Source organism: Fusarium graminearum, chromosome 3 (genome assembly GCF_000240135.3).
Source record: "Fusarium graminearum PH-1 chromosome 3, whole genome shotgun sequence".
NCBI classification, from domain to species: Eukaryota; Fungi; Ascomycota; class Sordariomycetes; order Hypocreales; family Nectriaceae; genus Fusarium; species Fusarium graminearum.
The window spans coordinates 624,673-642,940 of NC_026476.1; the positions used below are offsets into that span (position 1 = coordinate 624,673).

Consider the following 18,268-nt stretch of genomic DNA (forward strand, 5'->3'; position numbering starts at 1 on the left):
ACGCTCCGGCCGACAGACTGGGATCACCGGCCCGGATAGCCGCTGAAACAGGTTTATTTCCCGATTCTGTCACTTACTTCTGACCCTTGTCGTATTTGCTTCCCAGGCTGTCGGGTTTTTGTCTTGGGGGAACAGCGGTAAGAAGGATTCCTCCTTGTTGAGGGAGCACAAGATGAGACTACAAAGCAAGCGTCTGTCTCATTCAACAACAAAGATATCGTGCAACTCATCTGTTCTTTTGTAATATATTTATCATCATCGTAATCAAGAGACATCCCCGGGACCCCCGGCATTTAATCTAATCCACGTCGCTCTCACGGTCCGTATATACCGACCAACTTCCCCCGTCCTTGTCTCTCTTCTTTGCTTTTGACAAGATAGAGATGACCTTGTCTTGTCTTACATTATACTGGGCTCACTTCAGCCGGGCCGTTTAAATGCACCACCTCATTTGCTCATTATCCAAAAAGAAACACCTTATCTTGGACCACGATCCTTGCCTCTCACTACTGCGCAGCTGTCGTACATTATTCCCCGAGCCTTATGCTTATCCCTCGGTCATGTAGATAGCATATGACTTTACGTGCCGCGTGCCTACCTGATTGCGTTATCCCGTATAAGTGAAGCCAAGGTTGACACTGTTTCTCGCTCTTCATTTCTGGTGCAGTGTAACCTCGACCTCGCTTCGAGTTGCCTTTCTTTACTTTAGTTTCGTTACTATTTAACCTGTTATAGGAGACCTAGATCTCGAATATATTTAGGCTATCGGACACACAGTTCTGGCTATCTGACACGCAGTTCTACCCATCAGCACACTAGCAACACAATGGATGAGTCAAACACCCCTTCAACTCCAGACACTGAGTTCTCTCCGCCATGTAGTCCTCCGCAAAAGATCCAGTATCTACGAGATACTCGCTCTGCGGCAAAGGAGAAACTGTCACTGCTAACCTTGGAGGAAAAGGTGCGTTTTGGTCTAGTGTACATACACCAGCTAACGTCTATAGGTCTCGCTTCTCACAGCGGCTGACTTTTGGAGAACAAAAGCCATTCCTGAAAAAGGCATCCCGTCTATCAAAACAACAGACGGACCCAATGGCGCACGCGGCGGTATCTTTGTCGGCGGTACAAAGGTAAGTCACTCCTCAATACAATGATCGTAACTAACTTCACAGGCCGCACTGTTCCCCTGTGGTATCTCCCTCGCAGCTACATGGAACAAAGACCTCTTGTACCAAGTCGGCCAGCATCTAGCGCAAGAAGTCCGCGCCCGATCAGCAGAGATGCTTCTGGCGCCGACGGTCTGCATGCATCGCCATCCCCTCGGCGGTCGAAACTTTGAGTCCTTTTCGGAAGATCCGCTGCTCACTGGAAAGCTGGCGGCGCAGTACATCAAGGGTCTTCAGGATCGAGGTGTCGCGGCGACCATCAAGCGTATGTTTTTCGGTGCTGGGTTAGAGATGTGCTAATAAGGTGATAGATTTTGTTGGAAACGAGCAAGAGACCAATAGACTCACGATAGACTCGCTCATCACCGAGAGGCCTCTTCGTGAGATTTATCTCAAACCATTCGAGATTGCAGTCAGGGAGGCCAATCCATGGGCTGTCATGTCGTCATACAACCTCATCAACGGCGTCCACGCAGATATGAACAAGCACACGCTCAAGGACATTCTTCGCGGAGAATGGGGATACGAGGGGTAAGAACCTACAATCACTATCAAGAACCATCTAACATGCTGCAGAACCGTCGTTTCAGACTGGGGCGGCGTAAACTCAATAGTCGACTCCGTAGAAGCAGGCTGCGACATCGAATTCCCCTACTCCCCAAAATGGCGTCTCGACAAGCTAGTCGCAGCCGTCAACGAAGGCCGCATCTCAGTCGAGACGATCAACCAAGCAGCAGAGAATGTTCTTGCGCTGGTAGAGAGACTCAAGGGAGGCGACATGTCCCCCGAACAACCAGAGCGCGAAGACGACCGTGAAGAAACACGCCAACTAATCCGAGCAGCCGGACACGAAGGACTCACACTTTTAAAGAATGACCACGGTATTCTTCCGCTGTGTCCCAAGAGTACCAAAGTCGCTGTCATTGGACCCAACGCGAATCGTCACATTGCTGGTGGTGGTGGAAGCGCGAGCTTGAACCCTTACTACAACACCATTCCGCTAGACAGCATACGAAAAGCGTCCCAGCAAAAAGTATTATTCGCTCAAGGTTGTCATATTCACAAATGGCTCCCCGTCGCGTCAGAGTACTGTACCGAAAAGTCAGGCAAGCCAGGTGTTCACATAGACTGGTTCGCAGGCGATAAATTCGAGGGCAGTCCCGTGGTGAAGCAGCGTCGAACAAACACAGATCTCTTCCTCTGGGACTCAGCACCTCTGAACCAGGTCGGGCCAGAGTGGTCTGCTGTGGCGACTACATACCTGACGCCCAAAACGACTGGAAAACACACCATCAGCTTTATGAGCGTGGGCCCTGGAAGATTATTTGTTGACGGAAACAAGGTTCTCGATCTGTGGGACTGGACTGAAGAAGGCGAAGCCATGTTTGACGGGTCGATTGACTACCTCGTCGACGTCGACATGGAAGCCGACAAAGCCGTTGAGCTGCGCGTGGAAATGACCAACGAACTACGACCCATATCCAAGCAGAAGCAATTCGGCATCACGCACAAGTACGGTGGCTGTCGCATTGGGTTCAAGGAGCAAGACAGGGTAGATTACATTCAGCAGGCCGTCGAGACAGCGCGCGATGCAGATGTCGCGGTTGTCATTGTTGGTGTGGATGCTGAGTGGGAGTCTGAGGGATATGATCGTCAAACCATGGATCTTCCAGCTGATGGAAACCAAGACAGACTTATCGAGGCTGTTGTCAAGGCTAACCCGCGCACAGTTGTTGTCAACCAGTCTGGCAGTCCGGTGCATATGCCCTGGGTTGATCGGGTACCTGTCATTCTCCAGGGCTGGTACCAGGGTCAAGAGGCAGGTAATGCTTTAGCCGATGTCCTATTTGGCATTGAGAACCCCAGCGGCAAGCTCCCAGTAAGTAAAACGTCTAGACTTGAGAATAGTCGACTAACTGCAACAGAGTACGTTTCCCAAACGCATAGAACATACTCCAGCATGGCACAACTGGCCCGGCGAAAACCACAAAGTTCTGTACGGCGAAGGCCTCTACATAGGATACAAACACTACGACCACGCCAAGATCGAGCCTCTCTTCCCTTTCGGCCACGGTCTCTCCTACACGACATTCGAATACGGCCGGCCCGAAATCTCCCCAAGAACCCTCGCCCCCGATGGAGAGATCACGATAACCCTCGCCATCTCCAACACAGGATCGCGCGCTGGTTCAGAAATCGTGCAGCTTTATGTACATGACGAAAAGAGCCGATTGCCAAGACCTGAGAAGGAGCTTGTGGCGTTTGAAAAGGTATACCTCGAAGCTGACGAGACGAGGCACATTAGCATCAAACTGGACAAGTATGCTGTTGGGTACTACGACGAGACTGTTCCAGGGTGGATTGCCGAAGAGGGAGTTTTCAAGGTGTTGATTGGAGCGTCGAGTACAGATATCAGGTAAGTTTCGATTGTCTCTTTAAAGAGTGAATGCTAATCGGTTAGACGATCGACTAGGTTCAGCGTGAAGGAGTCGTTTACTTGGGTTTTCTGAACTTGGGTCCGCCGCGCGTGTTTGGCTTGGTAGAGATATTGTTAGATATCATCCATTAAAGCGCCTGGAATATTGTGTTCATTTTTCTGATTGCTATTGCTTGTGTGATCTGTACCCTGTTAAGTTTCCAACACCAGCCTACCAAATAAATGGGAATCATATAAGCATATCACGTAGGCGAGCTATTGTTTCGTTCCATACAATGCCTTGAGATATACCTAGGCCAAGTGTCGCATTTCATTCTGGTTGATCTTGGGTACACGTTAGACCAGAACCACACAAATAAGCGGCCAGACATACCTCATGTATAAACATGACACTGCCAACGTGCTCCCACTTGACCTTGCACGTCGGCGATTCTGCATGTAACGAGTTCCCATGCCTTGTCCGCCGTTGATCGTCGTGACTTGATCTTAATTTCTTCTGTTTTTATTCTCAATCCCGCTCGTCGCCTGCCCGTTCATCCTTGCCCTCGGGGCTGTGACTCCTGCTTCGTCCTCTGTTTCGTCCACCAGCGCCTCTTCCACGACCAGGCTTACCAGGTGGGGGTCGCACGAAAGCAAAGTCCACCGAAATAGTCTGCTCGAGGAGCTTCTGGTTGTGCGCGCCATCGATGGCAGCCCGGGCTTCTTCGAGTGTTGTGAATTCAATCAAAGCGTATCCCTTAACCTCAATCAGCAATTGTTCCTATTCTGCGTTCGCGCCGACTTACCTTGACGTAACCGCTTCTTCGGTCGAGGTTCAGATGCATGTTCTTGATCTCGCCGTACTCTCCAAAGAGATCTTGTAGGGTCTCCTCGTCGGCTTCTTCGTGGACGTTTGTGACGATGATGATCCAGCCTTCGATGGAGCGGACGGCTGTGGCTTTGGTGTGTGTTTGCATGTCGGATTCGTTGCGCGCGGGGGGAGGGGGAGATCCCGCCTCGACATCGACGTCCATTTCCACATCGGCCATTGTGACTGTAGTATTTGGTAGAGTAATTGGGGGTTGGTGAGTGTAGTTGATGCTTTGGTGATGAAGCTACCTGGCAGAGTTCAATATGGAATTCATATCACGTGACGTGCATGGATGGCAGTTGGTCAATTGACGGCTTTCTATTGATAGTCTTTCTATTGGAGATGTTGAGCATTGGTTAGAGCTATGTTTCAGGAAGAAGCTACGTTTTGGAATTACATTTAGATGCAGCTTTACGTGGAATCAGTAGCGCGATGAACCGTGGCATTGAACAAGGTTTGTTGCGATCCTGAGGCACCAGAATCGTAGATGTCATCCGCCGGCGTGAGTCACTCGCCGAATTTGCCCCCAGAAATCCTCTACGACAGCCCAACACCAAGCAGACCAGATATCACCATAGACAGAAACACCGACATTCACGTCGCGGCACAATGTGCGAACAAATGTTGTTGCATTTGACAACTGACACCGGACGCCGAGTAGGGTCGTAGCGCTTCTTTGCCATTTCCTTTTTTAATTCTCAAGGGGGCTCAGCCTATTCCATGCGACCCGACCCAATCCATCATCCCATTACTGAGTGAAGTCAACCATTGTTGTGGTCCGCAAGCCAACATTCCCGATTCCGCACATATTGTCGTTTTTAACCAATCGTTTAAGAGCCGGGGTTGGGGTTCATCTGTGTCGGCGTCGTCAGTTAACCGATCTTTCTGTCGGTTCTCAAATCTGCTCACCTTTCTCTTGCCACCAGTGAGGGTAACGTTGACGAATCGACGGGTGTACTTGAGGCGCTTGAGAGCACGGCCCTTGGGGACCTTGGACTTCTCTTGCTTCTCGACCTGTTGGACCGATGGTTAGTGATCGTTTGTTCGTCGGGGTTTTCGGTTGGTGTTTATTCGAGTCGTCGTACCTTGGGAGTCTGAGACTTGACCTTGCCTGCGAGAATGTTAGCAATCACTAGAGAAATAAAGCGATGACGCTTTGGACGAGGGTGGCATACCGGCACGGGCGAGAGATCCGTGAACTTTACCCATGGTGAATGATTTGCTTGGTGATGTGGATGGTGAGTCGACGGCTGCGCGGTAAGATTTGGGGGAATTTGGCAAATGGCGAAGTGTGTGGGCGGAAAGGCTCACGTGAACTGATGCCCTCGGAATAACTGGGTCCGATTGGTTGCTTATGTAAGGTGGGTCCGTGGATCAAGACACTGGGGAGGAGTTTGTAGTTGACAGCGAGATGGACAGAAAGATGTCGCATAAAGATGGATATCTATTTGAGAGTATTTACGGTTTAATTTGCTGTTTTTTGAAAGATTAATCATTTTATTGAGATTGGGTGATGTGGGTGACGTCATCCGTGAATCCCATCTGGATGGATGTCTTTACCATGTATTGGGCTGTCAACCCTCAAAACACAGAGATTCTTAGCACTGCGTACTTGTAGTTTTGATCGCGTCTGACTGTAATCCATCCTGAAGTGAGTGTTTGAAGCCGTTACATCGTCCATCCGGCCATGCAGGTACAATATGTTCCCGTGGCTGGGCGTCTTACGAGCAGCTGCACTCTGATGAACCAGCTTTAACCTGGAGGCTGGTATTCTGTCATTGGATGATAACTCTGGTTTGTCAATTCAGCTTTGTTTCGAATACCTGACACGAGTTCATGAAGCGATGTTGAGAGTAGATGGTTCTTAATGCAACTACCATGTTTGTATCAGTGATGATTCATACGTTAACTTGGCAAGCAACCAACTCACAGAAACAGGTTATCAACAAGCTTAATTATCATCAATCTAGCATCTACTTAAGATTTACGCTTATTCTATTGCTCCAAGTAATATCAGGTTTATTTGAGAGCTTGTTTGCGACAGAATTAATGAGATAATTGATCATTTCATGCCCAATGTAGGGTAAGTTTCGCGAGAGTGACTCCATCAACAACCCTACCATCTTCTCCACTTCTACTCACTTCCACCAGCGACTCAATTGTGTATGAATTGAATCCATGGTTTTGATAACTATTTTCATCATGTCCAGGATCTTAATGTCTTGCATCGTGTAAAGAGGGGTATTTGCTATATTTACATTCAGACCATGTGCTTGCAGGGTCTAGCCACGATGGACTTTTCACTGATGCGAAATACGAGATCAGAATGAGACCACGGCGACAGGGACTGAAGTTGGGGACTGAACCCCGCATGTCTCAATGTATTTTTATCGCAGGCTTAAATAATGAAGAGATGATGTTGAGTGAGATCTTTGGGTTCATTGTGCTGTTTATTCATGAGAGGCAGAGATAGATTCAATCACTTTGTGTGAAAAGGCAGATACTGTCAATCGGAAAGCAATACATCCCTGAGGCCATCAGATTCGCCTCAATCAGCCGTCCCGTGGTTATATCCGGTAGTTTTAGCTTCACCGTCTAAATCAAGCCCCAAAATGCACAGACCCATTGTCCCAGATTCCTTCATGGCACAAATCTTGCTTGCAGAAACAGCACGTACCATACGATACCCCTCACAGATAGTCACATCACTGCGCAGCGAGTAGTCTAGACTATACTTTGAGTTAGCTGGGCGAGTGGTTGGACATGTCGTGAGATTCTCATTGCTTTCCACTACTCTTAGTCTGTATTGTATTGAGTGATGAGCAGATGGCTGGGACACCTGCAAAATCAGGGGAATAAGTGGCTTTCTTGTGCTACAATACACTCCAATTAAGCCTCTTTACCAGATTTACAAGGTTTGCCTATCCAATGTCAACCTCCTCACTAGCTTAGATCATTGTTACCGTCCAGCCTCCCATGTCGCACAAGGTTGCGGTTCAAGCGCATCCGTCAGCCACGACGATATTGCTTTGTTTCTTTTTGTCTGCCGATCCACAGAGACAGACCTAGTCCATAGACCAACTAAGAGACCAAGACCAACGGCTAAACGAGCTTCATGCAGACCGAGAGTAAAAAGAGCATCGATAAGTTCGTATCCTTCCAGACTGAGACAAATATTGACGGGCAACTGGACTCTATTCGCGTATCTTTGTACGGATGGGATGTTCTGTGCTATTTTTGGTCTCCCCGCTGTCACCCTGGAAGAGACAGTGTCTGGACGGATGCCCTGTTCGTGGATCACTCCCGCATCTGCCGGAGCGAGCCAATGGGTTCCCCCGATTGACGGATGACACCTCAAGCCACGCACGTCTTTTTTTGGGTGGTGCCCACCTCGACAGTTCGTATTCAAAAGTCCACCTGGAGACTGTACAGATACAGCTGAGTTTGCTGCAGTTGAAGAGCCTCTGTGCCGTGGAGGAGGGTTGTAGAGACCAGTTATAGGCATGAGACATGCGATATCAAGTACCATGCTTAAACATACTGTCGTAGCTATCACACTACATGCAGACAGACAAATCGATAGACCAAAAACCCCAGTCAAAAATTGATGCCGCCATCCCGCAATCACGCATAACGGACATGCTCATGGCCCATGCTAGTCTATGGTAGCTAGTTCCAGCCATGATGATGGATGTGATTATCAACATCGTCCCGCAACTCAGCTGGTTTTGGGTTGGTCTACTGCAGCTAGTTCAAGCCCAGAAAAATAGAAGCTACCCAATTGAGTGACAAGAGTTGATTCTCTATCGGCATCTTGCTTTGCTTTGCTTCCAAGCTTGCTTTGCTGTTGATGATTGCCTGACGCTTGGCAATCAGAGACAGAAACAAAGTGATAGAAATTGTGTGGAATTTTCCATTTCCACTGATTCTACTTGTTACAATTATATTTCCCTCCCTCCCTTTCATACATCCTTCGTCTTATCTCCCCCTCCTTCTACTGTCTATCCATGTAAATGGTCATGCATGCTACTCGAGCCCAACGTTGAGTCAGGATACTACTACTACCATCCGATTACGCTTTGATTCCTCGTGTCACCATACTTTTCTTTATCTCTTCCACTTGTACAACACAAGAAAAAAAGAATTGTCAAGGGTTTCTTGGTTCGCTCGTCTAGTCTCATCACGAGATACTTGCATCTTTTGCCCACCGCCTTTGTAACCACCTCATTTACACCACAAACCGCAACCGTCTTTCAAGACACCGCTTTCGTTTATTTTCTTTCAATTTTATCGAGAGAAGGAAAAGAAGGGTTAAAGTGCAATTGGAATGATTAATTTCCAATTTCTTGCGCAATACTCGAGACATCATCAAACATCACGTACCGAACGCAGCAGCAGCCCAACCTCATTCTGAGCGCATTCAGCCGTATCATCTCATCTCAGACGCAAACGCCCGAGCGACAGAGAACTTATTCTCAGATTTATTACTTCTCCCGCTTACCTGCAGCGAACCCGTCACCCCACCGACCTGTGCTGAGCTCTGTCCGACACTGACACAACTTATATTCGCCTTTTTCTCGCTCTCCCGATATTTTGTCTCACATCTCGCATGACCTAAAGCGCCTCAGCACAGTCGCCAGTCGACCCAGAAGCATTTACAATGTTGCAGTCTCCCCCGCCTCAAGGGCGCGCTCGCTCAAATAGCTTGCAGCAAATGTTGGATTTGGAAAAGAAGCTCAATGTAAGAAATTCACCCTTTTTAAAAAAAACAAATCTGATCTGGTCATAGTTCCGTCGAACACATCAAGGCTCTGTGCCGCCATCTCAGGCATGCACTGATACATCCATTCCTCCAAGTCCCGCCCATACTCCCCGCCGATTCGAATTGGTGCCAAAGGAAAAGAAAGTCCCTCCGCCAGTCCGAAACTATTCCGCTGTACCTCCGCCGCTCTTTTCAGCCCATTCAGATCCTGTGCGGTCAGAGTCGCCAAACATGATTCCTCGAAAACCCGTTGGTCACGCAGCCTCGACAGAGCAGCTCAAGGAGTCGTCGACAGACAAACCCGCTCAAAAGACGGTGGCATTTGTGTTCCCCCCAGATATTGAGGAGAAGCGTGCTGTATGTCAATCGCCCACTTGGGAGGCGTACAATCGCCAAAAGAAGGAGAGGAAGGAAGAGAAGCGAAAAGAGATCGAAAAGAAGGAAGAAGAGAAGCGGAAAGAAAAAGAAAGAGATCAAACTATGAGCCAGGCCCTTGAAGAAGCCTGGAAGAATGCCCCCAAGCCCCGTGGAAGAAAGCTCAGCAAACCTCCTCCGCCTTCACCATCCGTGTTCGCCGCTCAAGGCCGCAGCGTCACCGAGCCAGTCCAGCCCACACAGAAGCGAAGATCGCGCTCGTCCAGTTTATTAGGGTTCTCGATTGGTAGAAATAACGATGATCCTGAAGAACCAAAACGGAGCAGCCGATCCAGCTCCCTCTCATCTATATTCCGCAAGTCCTTTGAGATCAAGCGGGCGTCCTTCGACGAGACGGGTCCCACTGGTTTCCTCGGCGGTGTCAAGCTTGAGAAGAAGAAGGAGGACTTCCACCAGAAAGTACTCCAGGACCAGGCCAAGGGGGACAATAAGGTCCACCCAGCTATGCGAAAGAGCTTTTTGGGACATGGATCATTTACACCCCTCAAAGTCAACGCCCAAAAGGAGGCCGATGCGCAGAAACGAGCATACCCGCCCATCTCTATCAACACATCTGGTATGGGGCAAGCGGCAAAGCCACAAAAGTCGCCAGGGAGACGGGGTTCTGTCAATATTTACCTGTGGAGCGCTCGCGCGAGACGAAATTCTGTCAGTAGTGACTGCGCGGTTACTGATACTGAAGACGAGGGCGACCAAAACAAGGTGCACACGCCTGACAGCGAGATTCTCTACCACAAGGCTCAGGGTCTCAATCGAAGAGGTGGTCTCTACGTCAAAAAGGACCAGAATGAAGCAGACAAGTCGTCTTCAGAAGACAAGAATGCTGAGAAGCAAGCAACACCTCGCACTTCAAACACAAGTCTGAAGCAAAGCCAGCAGCCCGTGACAAAGAACGATAATCCCCCCAAGCAAGACACCATCACAGTCTCAAGACCACCGATAGCATCCGCACAACATCCACCCAGGAGATCATCCGCTGCATCCGGTCTCTCCATCCCTCCCACACCACCCCGAAAAAGTTCAAAGAGACGAGGCTCTCTTACCTTGTTGACCCGCCTCAACCACTCCCAACCTTCAGATGAACCATCCACCGCCAAGAGCGCACCCGTGGGTAAATCGTCAAAAGAGAAACTATTCAGGAATAACCCACCGAGCATCCGCTACGAGCAGACCCAGCCTGGTACGCGCCCTAAACCCATCACCGCAGACCCTGAACCCGCAACCACGAAATGGAACCTTAAGGAGGCTGCCAGGAGTGCGTTCGGTCGAGGACATTCTGCGCAGGGATCAGTTTCTTCGACGGCGTCAAATTCTACCGTTGGACCGCCAGTGCCGCCAAAGAATAATGCGCATGGTTTGAGCACTGCCAACGCTGCACCTATTCGCACTCAGCACGTCCATCTCCCATCTAAACATCTCACCCCGCCGTCTTCATGCTCCCCAACAGGCCGCAGACCCATGACGAGCTCCTCCGAGTCATCATACTCGGATGCCATTCTAACCGTGTCGCCTTTGAGTACACCGCGCTCAACCCCGCCTCAATCCGAGATGGGCCACTCTCCAAGAATGGCATCTTCAAAGAAGGCAAACCCTAACGCGTACTGGTCCTACGCAAACTCACCTCGACTTTCTCCCAACGAGTCCACAGACGCCGACGTTGATCCTATCCAAGAAGCAGCCAACAGAGTCATGGAAGCTTTTTCCAACGCCAACATCCGCAGCTACACCCCACGCAAACAAACTCCTTTGTCATGCGACGAACGCAGCTTTGCGTCAACGCCCACACACGCTCTCAAGCACAGCAGAGGCCATCTACGATCCCCCACGCAGGACTCCGATTCAACAACAGCAGTAAAAACACTCCGCCGACAATCCAACCTGGAGCACCACCAGCACCACGGCGAGCCGAGCGCAAAGATGTTTGTCGAGTGCTGCGCTTGCAGCCGCTACCACGACATGCCGAGCAAGCTCTACGAAGCCATGTCCAACCCTGACGGCGTGCTAAGCGCTGGATCGACCGATTTTGCAGGCAGCGTTAGCATGACTGTAAAGTGTCCTTGGTGTAGACACGAGATGAGCACCAAGTGCTGTGCGGGATTCGCAGCAATGGTGTACATCAACGAGCGCTTCCATTAAATTTCCTTTTTTCTTGTCTATCAGATAATTTGCACGACGCAAACCTTTTTCTTTATGGGCGTAGTAGATAGCGGGAAGAAAGTGACAGGATACAGAGTCTTCTATACCATTGTATTTAGTAACATAACGAGTCCATGACAGATTACCTTTTTACTTTCTCAATAATACGGACATTTGTTTTGGACCCTGGTTTGACGTCACATGCGCTAGTATTCCAAAACCTCGCGTCTCTCCACTGAGAGTGAAAAAAGTTTAGCAAGACTTGGCAACTGTTCTATCGCGAAACTAAAATTAACCTAGACGACCTTCCTGTACAAGGATAGTCTTGGGTGAATGAGAGCGAATTAAATAGAAACGTGGTGGTGTGCAGGTTACATAGCACCTAGTTAAACCAACCGTCCATACCGTCTCTGTACAGAGTACGCTCGGTCATATTCAACGCCAAATGGTCCGTGATGACAAGATATATTTTAACAATAACAAGTGTTACAGTATCGCAAGAATAAACAGTGTCAAGTGTAATGAATAACCTGTCGTTGATAGAGTGTAGACTTCGCAATTAATTGGACAAATACCCTTGATATCCTGCTTTTGAAGAGGTTGCGTACGCTGACGTCAGGCCAAGCAGGGATTCATCAACATGAGACTGCCAGGTTTTGATGATGGAAATGCAAGAGAAAGCAAGAATCCCCAATGTCTACGTCAGGTATTCATGATCAAGAGGGGATATCATATGCCTTTTCTTTCGAGCTGTTGATTCCAATCTCATCTCATCCAACCAGCAGATCACCACAAACTAAACATCAAAACTAAACTCCAACACCATACACACATACAAACATCACCACAATGGGCGAAATCAAGAAAGGAACCATCAAGCACCGCAACAAGGAGGGAACCCTCGACGCCTCAGCCCTCCTCTGGCGAGCCCTCACCTCCGAAAAGCCAGACGTCATGTGGAAGTACATCACCAAAGACGCCGTCCTGTGCGAGCCCGACCAAAAGGTCTACTCGCCGCGCAGCGAGCCCGCCCTCGACGAGTATCTCGAGGAGCAGTACGAGCCCTGGACCGCATACAAGATCCACGACGAGCCCGAGTTTGTCGAGATTGACCTCATGGCTTCGGCCCTCAACTACCGCGTCACCTGCTGGAAGCTGCAGAACGGCCAGATGAACGCGACTGAAGCGTGGTGCCATAGTGTTTTTAGGCAGGGACCTGGAGGAGATTGGAAGTGCTGCCTTCACCACATGGCGAAGATTTGAGACGATATAATTTGAAGTGTTTTGGGTGTTTGGGTATGGCGAATTGGACTTCGGCAGATGTTTCTTCTAGCCTTAATAAATGATGTTAACGTATAATTTCGTATGCTTCTCAACCTACTCTTGTCGCAAGCTACTGTAGTATGCTCGTCTCAACTGCTTGTACAGAGCAAGTTGTCGCAACCTACTAGTAGTATGCCGAGGCCATGCTTTCAACCGTCAACTGTCCTTCTCAGGTCAGCATTCAGCCTAAGCGAACCTGTCCGAGCAAACTCGCCAAGACTCAACTTCAGCCTCTGCTCCATAGTCCAGTAGATAAGGTAATGGTCCGAGTTTCTAATTGTCAATAGTCGCTCACTTTTCTCTCTCTGCATTTTCTATCAACAAGGGATTGTTAGTAGTTACCCGCGGGAACGCCTCTCGAATGCATACGGCTGGGGAGAGAGTTTCGTGCCAAGCTTCGAAATGAGGAGTTCCCACAGGCTCTAAAACGAGGGGGAGGGGGCCTTTATTTCGTGCATCGTCAAAGAGACAAACTGCCTTTTCTGTTTTCTGAATGTGGTCGCGTGCGTCTTTCCCACGGCTGATTATTGGCGATCAGTGATGTGTTGTTGGTGATCAGTGCAGTCATCTCTAGCTTTGGTGGCTGTCGATCAAGGAAACGGCTGAAGAATTGCACCATTAAGCGATAGACACAACGTTGGACTTTTCATTCTGACTCTTGTTTGGGACGTTTAGTTTTAGGTCATCTTCCTTTCGCTTGGCGTCCTGGGCGTTTTCGCCCCAAGCGATGTGCCTCATCGAGAACAAGAAACCATCGGGGAATCTGACCTGGACCTGGGTGTGTCTCGAAAAATCTTCTCCTTGGCGTTTTGTCTGTTGGTGTTGAGCAAGACCGGCCCCCTCAATAGTCCTTCTATCCGGTCGATGCATCTGTGGTCCGAGGTCATCAATGATCGTTGCATACAGTCCTTTGCACATTACAGTCTGCAGTCAGTTGCAGGATTTAAGTCAAGTCGTTGGCCATTTCCTATGACTACAAGAGAGTGACGTCGTTTGTCGCTTATTCTGAATGTCAATCCAAGTCCATTGACCAGAACTCCAGAAATAATCTCGCCTGATAACGCATGCGTGTCAATATTGCGATATTCCTCCCATCATTCTACCATTTTCGTTCATCTGCGAATGCACCGGTTTCCCGGCTTCACAACCCTGTGGCCCGGCGACGATGCGATAATGTCTCAAGCCAAGGTCTTGTCAAATGCTTCTTCGACTCAAGATACCCTTGGCGAAAGCATCGGGTGAGGATATGTGCGCAGTGACATCTACCAATCCGTGCAGCGAAGCACCATCTCCCCAACCCTTCTCAATATCTGCGCTCCGCTCCGTGGTCGGTTCGTCAGCGGAGGCACGTGTCCTCCTCTTCTCTCCTCCTATTGTGAATGGCTCCGCCGTGTCCACTCCGCTACTGATATCCCTGTATCATCCTCGTAACCACAAGACACCCGCTTGCTTGGCAATGGGACTCGTGTGGGGCCGCCCACCGTTCCGCCAGAGACCAATGCTGGCGTTTCCGTTTTCGCTGCCGTTTCGTTGGAGTTGTCTCTGTATGGCTACCTGCAGATGCCTGCAGATGCCTCGTCGTTTTCTTGCAGCAATATTGTCACAGATAAACCATGGATGGTCTAATGAGTTGGGTCGCACTCCAACATTTGGGATTCACTATTATGTAATTGAGTGCCTTGGCTTCCATCGCCAAGCGAAGCAAATAGCGGCATAATTGGATGGGCCCGAATCTGCCACCCTGTAGTCGTCGGACTCTAGACAAAAGCCATAGGCGAAGATATAGACCAAAACATACGCATACGGAATATAGATGCATGCCGTCGAGCCATATACATCTCTGCAGCATTTGTTAGATAAGGACCGAAAAGGCCCGAACAACCTCAACTAGTATCCGCCCAGTTATCGTGATACATACATCCAACGACATCTGCGGACCCCACAGGGATCGTCCTTGGAAAAAGGCTTGAGAGCGCCTCTCAAAGCTTGAGGTCTGATAATTCGAGGCCCAGACCGTGCTGCAATAGCAAGGGGGCTTGGCTGCGTTATTTGGCTGAAGCTGTGATCTTTCACCCCAGGATTTGTTGTGCAGTTGAGCTGGGGAAATCTGCGCTTATGCCAGGGCTCTGAAGCCAAGACATGTTCTTGAAATTATGGTACGATGAGTCCAGATAGCAACTTCGGATTGAGAGTTTTTCGGCCAAGTTCCATATCGCCAAGTCTTGGTTAGTAAATGATTTCGTGCTTGACATTCTGCGGCTGATAGTGAAGCCAGGATGTGATTATTGAATCACTGATAAACAACTCTGAATGGTCCGTGTCTGGGAGGCTCGGCTTACTGCTTCTGCGAATTGATATCCGGTATGGTGCTTCGATAATGTCAAGGCCTGATCATCGTAGCCCGAGCGTACTATCTGCCGTGTGTGTCATTAGTTTCTTCCGTGGTGTTTGAACTCCCCGGCCTATAATCAGTCCGTGCCTGAGTTGGACCCTGGCCGATACTCCGTTCCCGGGCCTCGTTTTGCTGGCTTTGACCGCCGTTCCCGTGACAGGCCGGTAACGAGACCGTGACAGGGAGGCCGAACATCACAATTTGTGCCGACAATCTTTTAGTAAAGAGTATGATGTTTTTCGTTATTCCAGATTACACTATGTTCAACGGCAACAACGGCAAACACCAAACCAAACCAAACCAAACATCAAACAATAGTGGCATCACTTGATGCGGCGCAATTGAGCATGTTTGAGTACGGCACAGTCCTGGAACATGCAGCGAAAATTCTTCTCCGGAGGGCCTTGTTCATAAGCAAAGCCCCCACGCGTTGTCTCATCCGTAGCGATATACTGTGATTGCTGTCGCCGACACATCCGGGTTTATCCTGAGAAAAATATCTCCGCTACAGGTTCGCATTGGAGCCTCTTTCTGGAGACCGGGGCACCTCCGTGGGGAGATAGTCCCCGCTGTGTCCGCCCCGAGACAACATCCGGAGGACGGATCCAATAGCAAGAGACAAAGACCCGTTGTTTTCCCCGTGAAAGCCTCACATGCGTCTGGGAAGCCCAGCTAGTGGCCTGTAAGACGACGGCATCTTGTAAGCGCCCCGTTTCTGTGGGGACAAAGTGCCGTTTAGAGTGGGCCGGGCGAATCCTGCTGCGTGTTGCTGCGGCATACGGCGCTTCCTGGAGTAGTTTGGTCAGCGTCCGCGTCCGGCGTCTCTTTTGATCTGCGGTTCTAAGTGAGGAAATGATCAGCATTGTTTTTGAGTGAATGAACCACAACAGAGACGATCTTGGGGTATGTATGTGCGCGAGTCGTTCAATGCATCTTTCGAGAGGTTGTGTAATGGTAATGTGAAGCGAGGGCCATAGACTCCATGATTCGCCATTTCTCGAGTGCGCAATGCGGCTAAAGGGGGTAGCGCAGAGATTTGAAAAGCATTATCAATATAGTGGGCCATTGTGAGAAAAAAGCCGACGATTTAAGCTTATTGTCACGTTCAAGGAGATCCCAGATGATCTAGTGGAGGAGAGATTACGTACCAAGTACCTTCCATGCTTGGACGGCTTCTAGAAGCAGTGGAAACGAGTCACGTGAGTGATAGCACGATGACACCTGCCGGATCAGCGTGGTGACATTTGCCACCAAACTTTTAGGACAGCCGTTACTGCACTAACTTCCCACGGACTCGGCTTGATGGTGGACCCCTGTGAGACGGAAGGCGCTAACGGCCAGGTACATGCTTCCAGCTAAGGCTTCCTCCAAACTCTGGGCAAAGATAAGACTCTGTGACTAACAGCATCAAGTCTTGCCAAGCGTGGCAGTGCCTGCACCTCATGCTTGGCAGATACTCGCAAAAACATTCGACGAGTGCCTAACGCGCCAAATCCTCAGCCAAACATATCTCGAGATCTGATCGCAACCCCAAGATCTCCCGGGCGGAGAGACCATGGAGAGAGACCGTGCTGTCTTTTGTCAGTCGGCATCGGTGTTTGACCTCCGTGTTATCGTTAAGACGGCTCTTCTGCGGTTCCTTTGGTGCGATTGGTTTTTTCAGTTTGCCTCGGAATCGTTTCATTGATGCCTACGCTAGATTATCACTACGACATGGCAAATTCAACCTGCAGAAAACAAGCCTCGTGCCATGGCATGGCAAGCAAACGGACGATACAGACCCAATGACGTGACAACCTGGAAATCAGAATTATGTATGCCCAGACATGCCAATCTTGCTAAGTCGTCTGTCGACAAGAAAATTACCGAAAAGGTACAGTCGAAATTATGGTGTGTCTTGGGTAGTATGGGTATTAGTATGGGGGGTGTGGTTCTCCTCCATACAGAGGTGGTATACAGAGTCCTATACAGTCTTGTCTCGTCTAACGTCGGTTCATTTTATGGGCCAATGCGCAGAACAACTCGGTTGCAGAAACGCTCCACCATGGACAGCCTTGAGCCTCACAACCTCATCAGTGACGCTGAGCAAGGCTTCAAGCAAGGCTTTGACCAAACCCCAAACCCCAGACGATATCTCATGACCGCTCATTGTCTTCCAAGGCTCGAGTTCGGGTTCGGTGGTTCTAAGCAAGCAATGACTCTGTGAGCTCTCGACCCTAGTCTCCCAAGAATACCAAGCCTCAGCCAAGCCTATACTGGCCATTCACGAAACTCAATTGAGGCCGAGCCCGCCACGCCGCGTCACACTTGTTGCCCAGTCCCCAATGACGTGCGAACGACCCAGGCCCCCCCGCCAAAGAACGACCCCAGCTCTCCCTCCAACACCGTTCTGTAATACGGTTTCCTCACCCCTTCAACAAAAATGGGACCGGTCCTCCACCGGGGTCGTCGCACGGCCAAGCCCGGTGCTTGTTAGTGCTTGGATGGAATTTGGGGTGGTTTCTCAACAACAACAACCAAGGTTTCGCCTCATAGCCAAGACCTCGCTCTCAGTTCAGACCCCGCCTTTAAGGAAGCAGAGAAGGAAAAAATGGAAACGTCTTGGCGATGTGGAGTTTGCTGGAGTATCGGTGATGGTCCTCACCCCCGATGGTGACTTGAGCCAAGACTCTGAGAACACGAGATAAGCATTGCGCCGGTCTCGAGATTGAGATGGACTTCTATAAGACTTCCCCATCTCCCCACATGATATTCTTATTCTTGA

The 18,268-nt window shown here is 49.6% G+C and overlaps 8 protein-coding genes across 8 annotated transcripts; 4 read left to right on the forward strand and 4 right to left on the reverse strand.

Moving 5' to 3' along the window:
- Positions 1-826: 826 nt before the first annotated feature.
- FGSG_04913 (uncharacterized protein) lies at positions 827-3,679 on the forward strand (the record flags this gene model as incomplete). Its single annotated transcript, XM_011325080.1, has 7 exons — positions 827-964; positions 1,008-1,133; positions 1,176-1,434; positions 1,481-1,700; positions 1,746-3,048; positions 3,095-3,585; positions 3,643-3,679. The coding sequence occupies 7 exons, from the start codon at positions 827-829 to the stop codon at positions 3,677-3,679; spliced, it is 2,574 nt and encodes an 857-aa protein (XP_011323382.1).
- Positions 3,680-4,114: 435 nt separating this feature from the next.
- On the reverse strand, positions 4,115-4,634 carry FGSG_04914 (RNA-binding protein 8A; the record flags this gene model as incomplete). The annotated part of the gene is made up of 2 exons (XM_011325081.1): positions 4,115-4,342; positions 4,392-4,634. 2 exons carry the CDS (start codon positions 4,632-4,634, stop codon positions 4,115-4,117), a joined length of 471 nt encoding a protein of 156 aa, XP_011323383.1.
- Positions 4,635-4,896: 262 nt separating this feature from the next.
- On the reverse strand, positions 4,897-5,722 carry FGSG_04915 (uncharacterized protein). The gene is made up of 4 exons (XM_011325082.1): positions 5,632-5,722; positions 5,542-5,567; positions 5,366-5,470; positions 4,897-5,310 (listed from the first exon to the last, which is right to left on the reverse strand). Exons 1-4 carry the CDS (start codon positions 5,663-5,665, stop codon positions 5,287-5,289), a joined length of 189 nt encoding a protein of 62 aa, XP_011323384.1. The 5' UTR covers positions 5,666-5,722; the 3' UTR covers positions 4,897-5,286.
- Positions 5,723-7,004: 1,282 nt separating this feature from the next.
- On the reverse strand, positions 7,005-8,139 carry FGSG_12652 (uncharacterized protein; the record flags this gene model as incomplete). The annotated part of the gene is given in 3 exon segments (XM_011325083.1): positions 7,005-7,329; positions 7,420-8,013; positions 8,018-8,139. Coding segments are annotated over 3 exon segments (1,041 nt in total).
- Positions 8,140-9,116: 977 nt separating this feature from the next.
- Positions 9,117-11,789, forward strand: FGSG_04916 (uncharacterized protein; the record flags this gene model as incomplete). The annotated part of the gene is made up of 2 exons (XM_011325084.1): positions 9,117-9,197; positions 9,246-11,789. 2 exons carry the CDS (start codon positions 9,117-9,119, stop codon positions 11,787-11,789), a joined length of 2,625 nt encoding a protein of 874 aa, XP_011323386.1.
- A 779-nt stretch (positions 11,790-12,568) lies between these two features.
- Positions 12,569-13,149, forward strand: FGSG_04917 (uncharacterized protein). The gene has a single exon (XM_011325085.1). The coding sequence runs from the start codon at positions 12,639-12,641 to the stop codon at positions 13,050-13,052; it is 414 nt and encodes a 137-aa protein (XP_011323387.1). The 5' UTR covers positions 12,569-12,638; the 3' UTR covers positions 13,053-13,149.
- Positions 13,150-13,730: 581 nt separating this feature from the next.
- On the reverse strand, positions 13,731-14,030 carry FGSG_12653 (uncharacterized protein; the record flags this gene model as incomplete). Its single annotated transcript, XM_011325086.1, has 1 exon — positions 13,731-14,030. The coding sequence occupies one exon, from the start codon at positions 14,028-14,030 to the stop codon at positions 13,731-13,733; it is 300 nt and encodes a 99-aa protein (XP_011323388.1).
- Positions 14,031-17,548: 3,518 nt separating this feature from the next.
- Positions 17,549-17,899, forward strand: FGSG_04918 (uncharacterized protein; the record flags this gene model as incomplete). The annotated part of the gene is made up of 2 exons (XM_011325087.1): positions 17,549-17,676; positions 17,725-17,899. The coding sequence occupies 2 exons, from the start codon at positions 17,549-17,551 to the stop codon at positions 17,897-17,899; spliced, it is 303 nt and encodes a 100-aa protein (XP_011323389.1).
- Between the last annotated feature and the right edge of the window lie 369 nt (positions 17,900-18,268).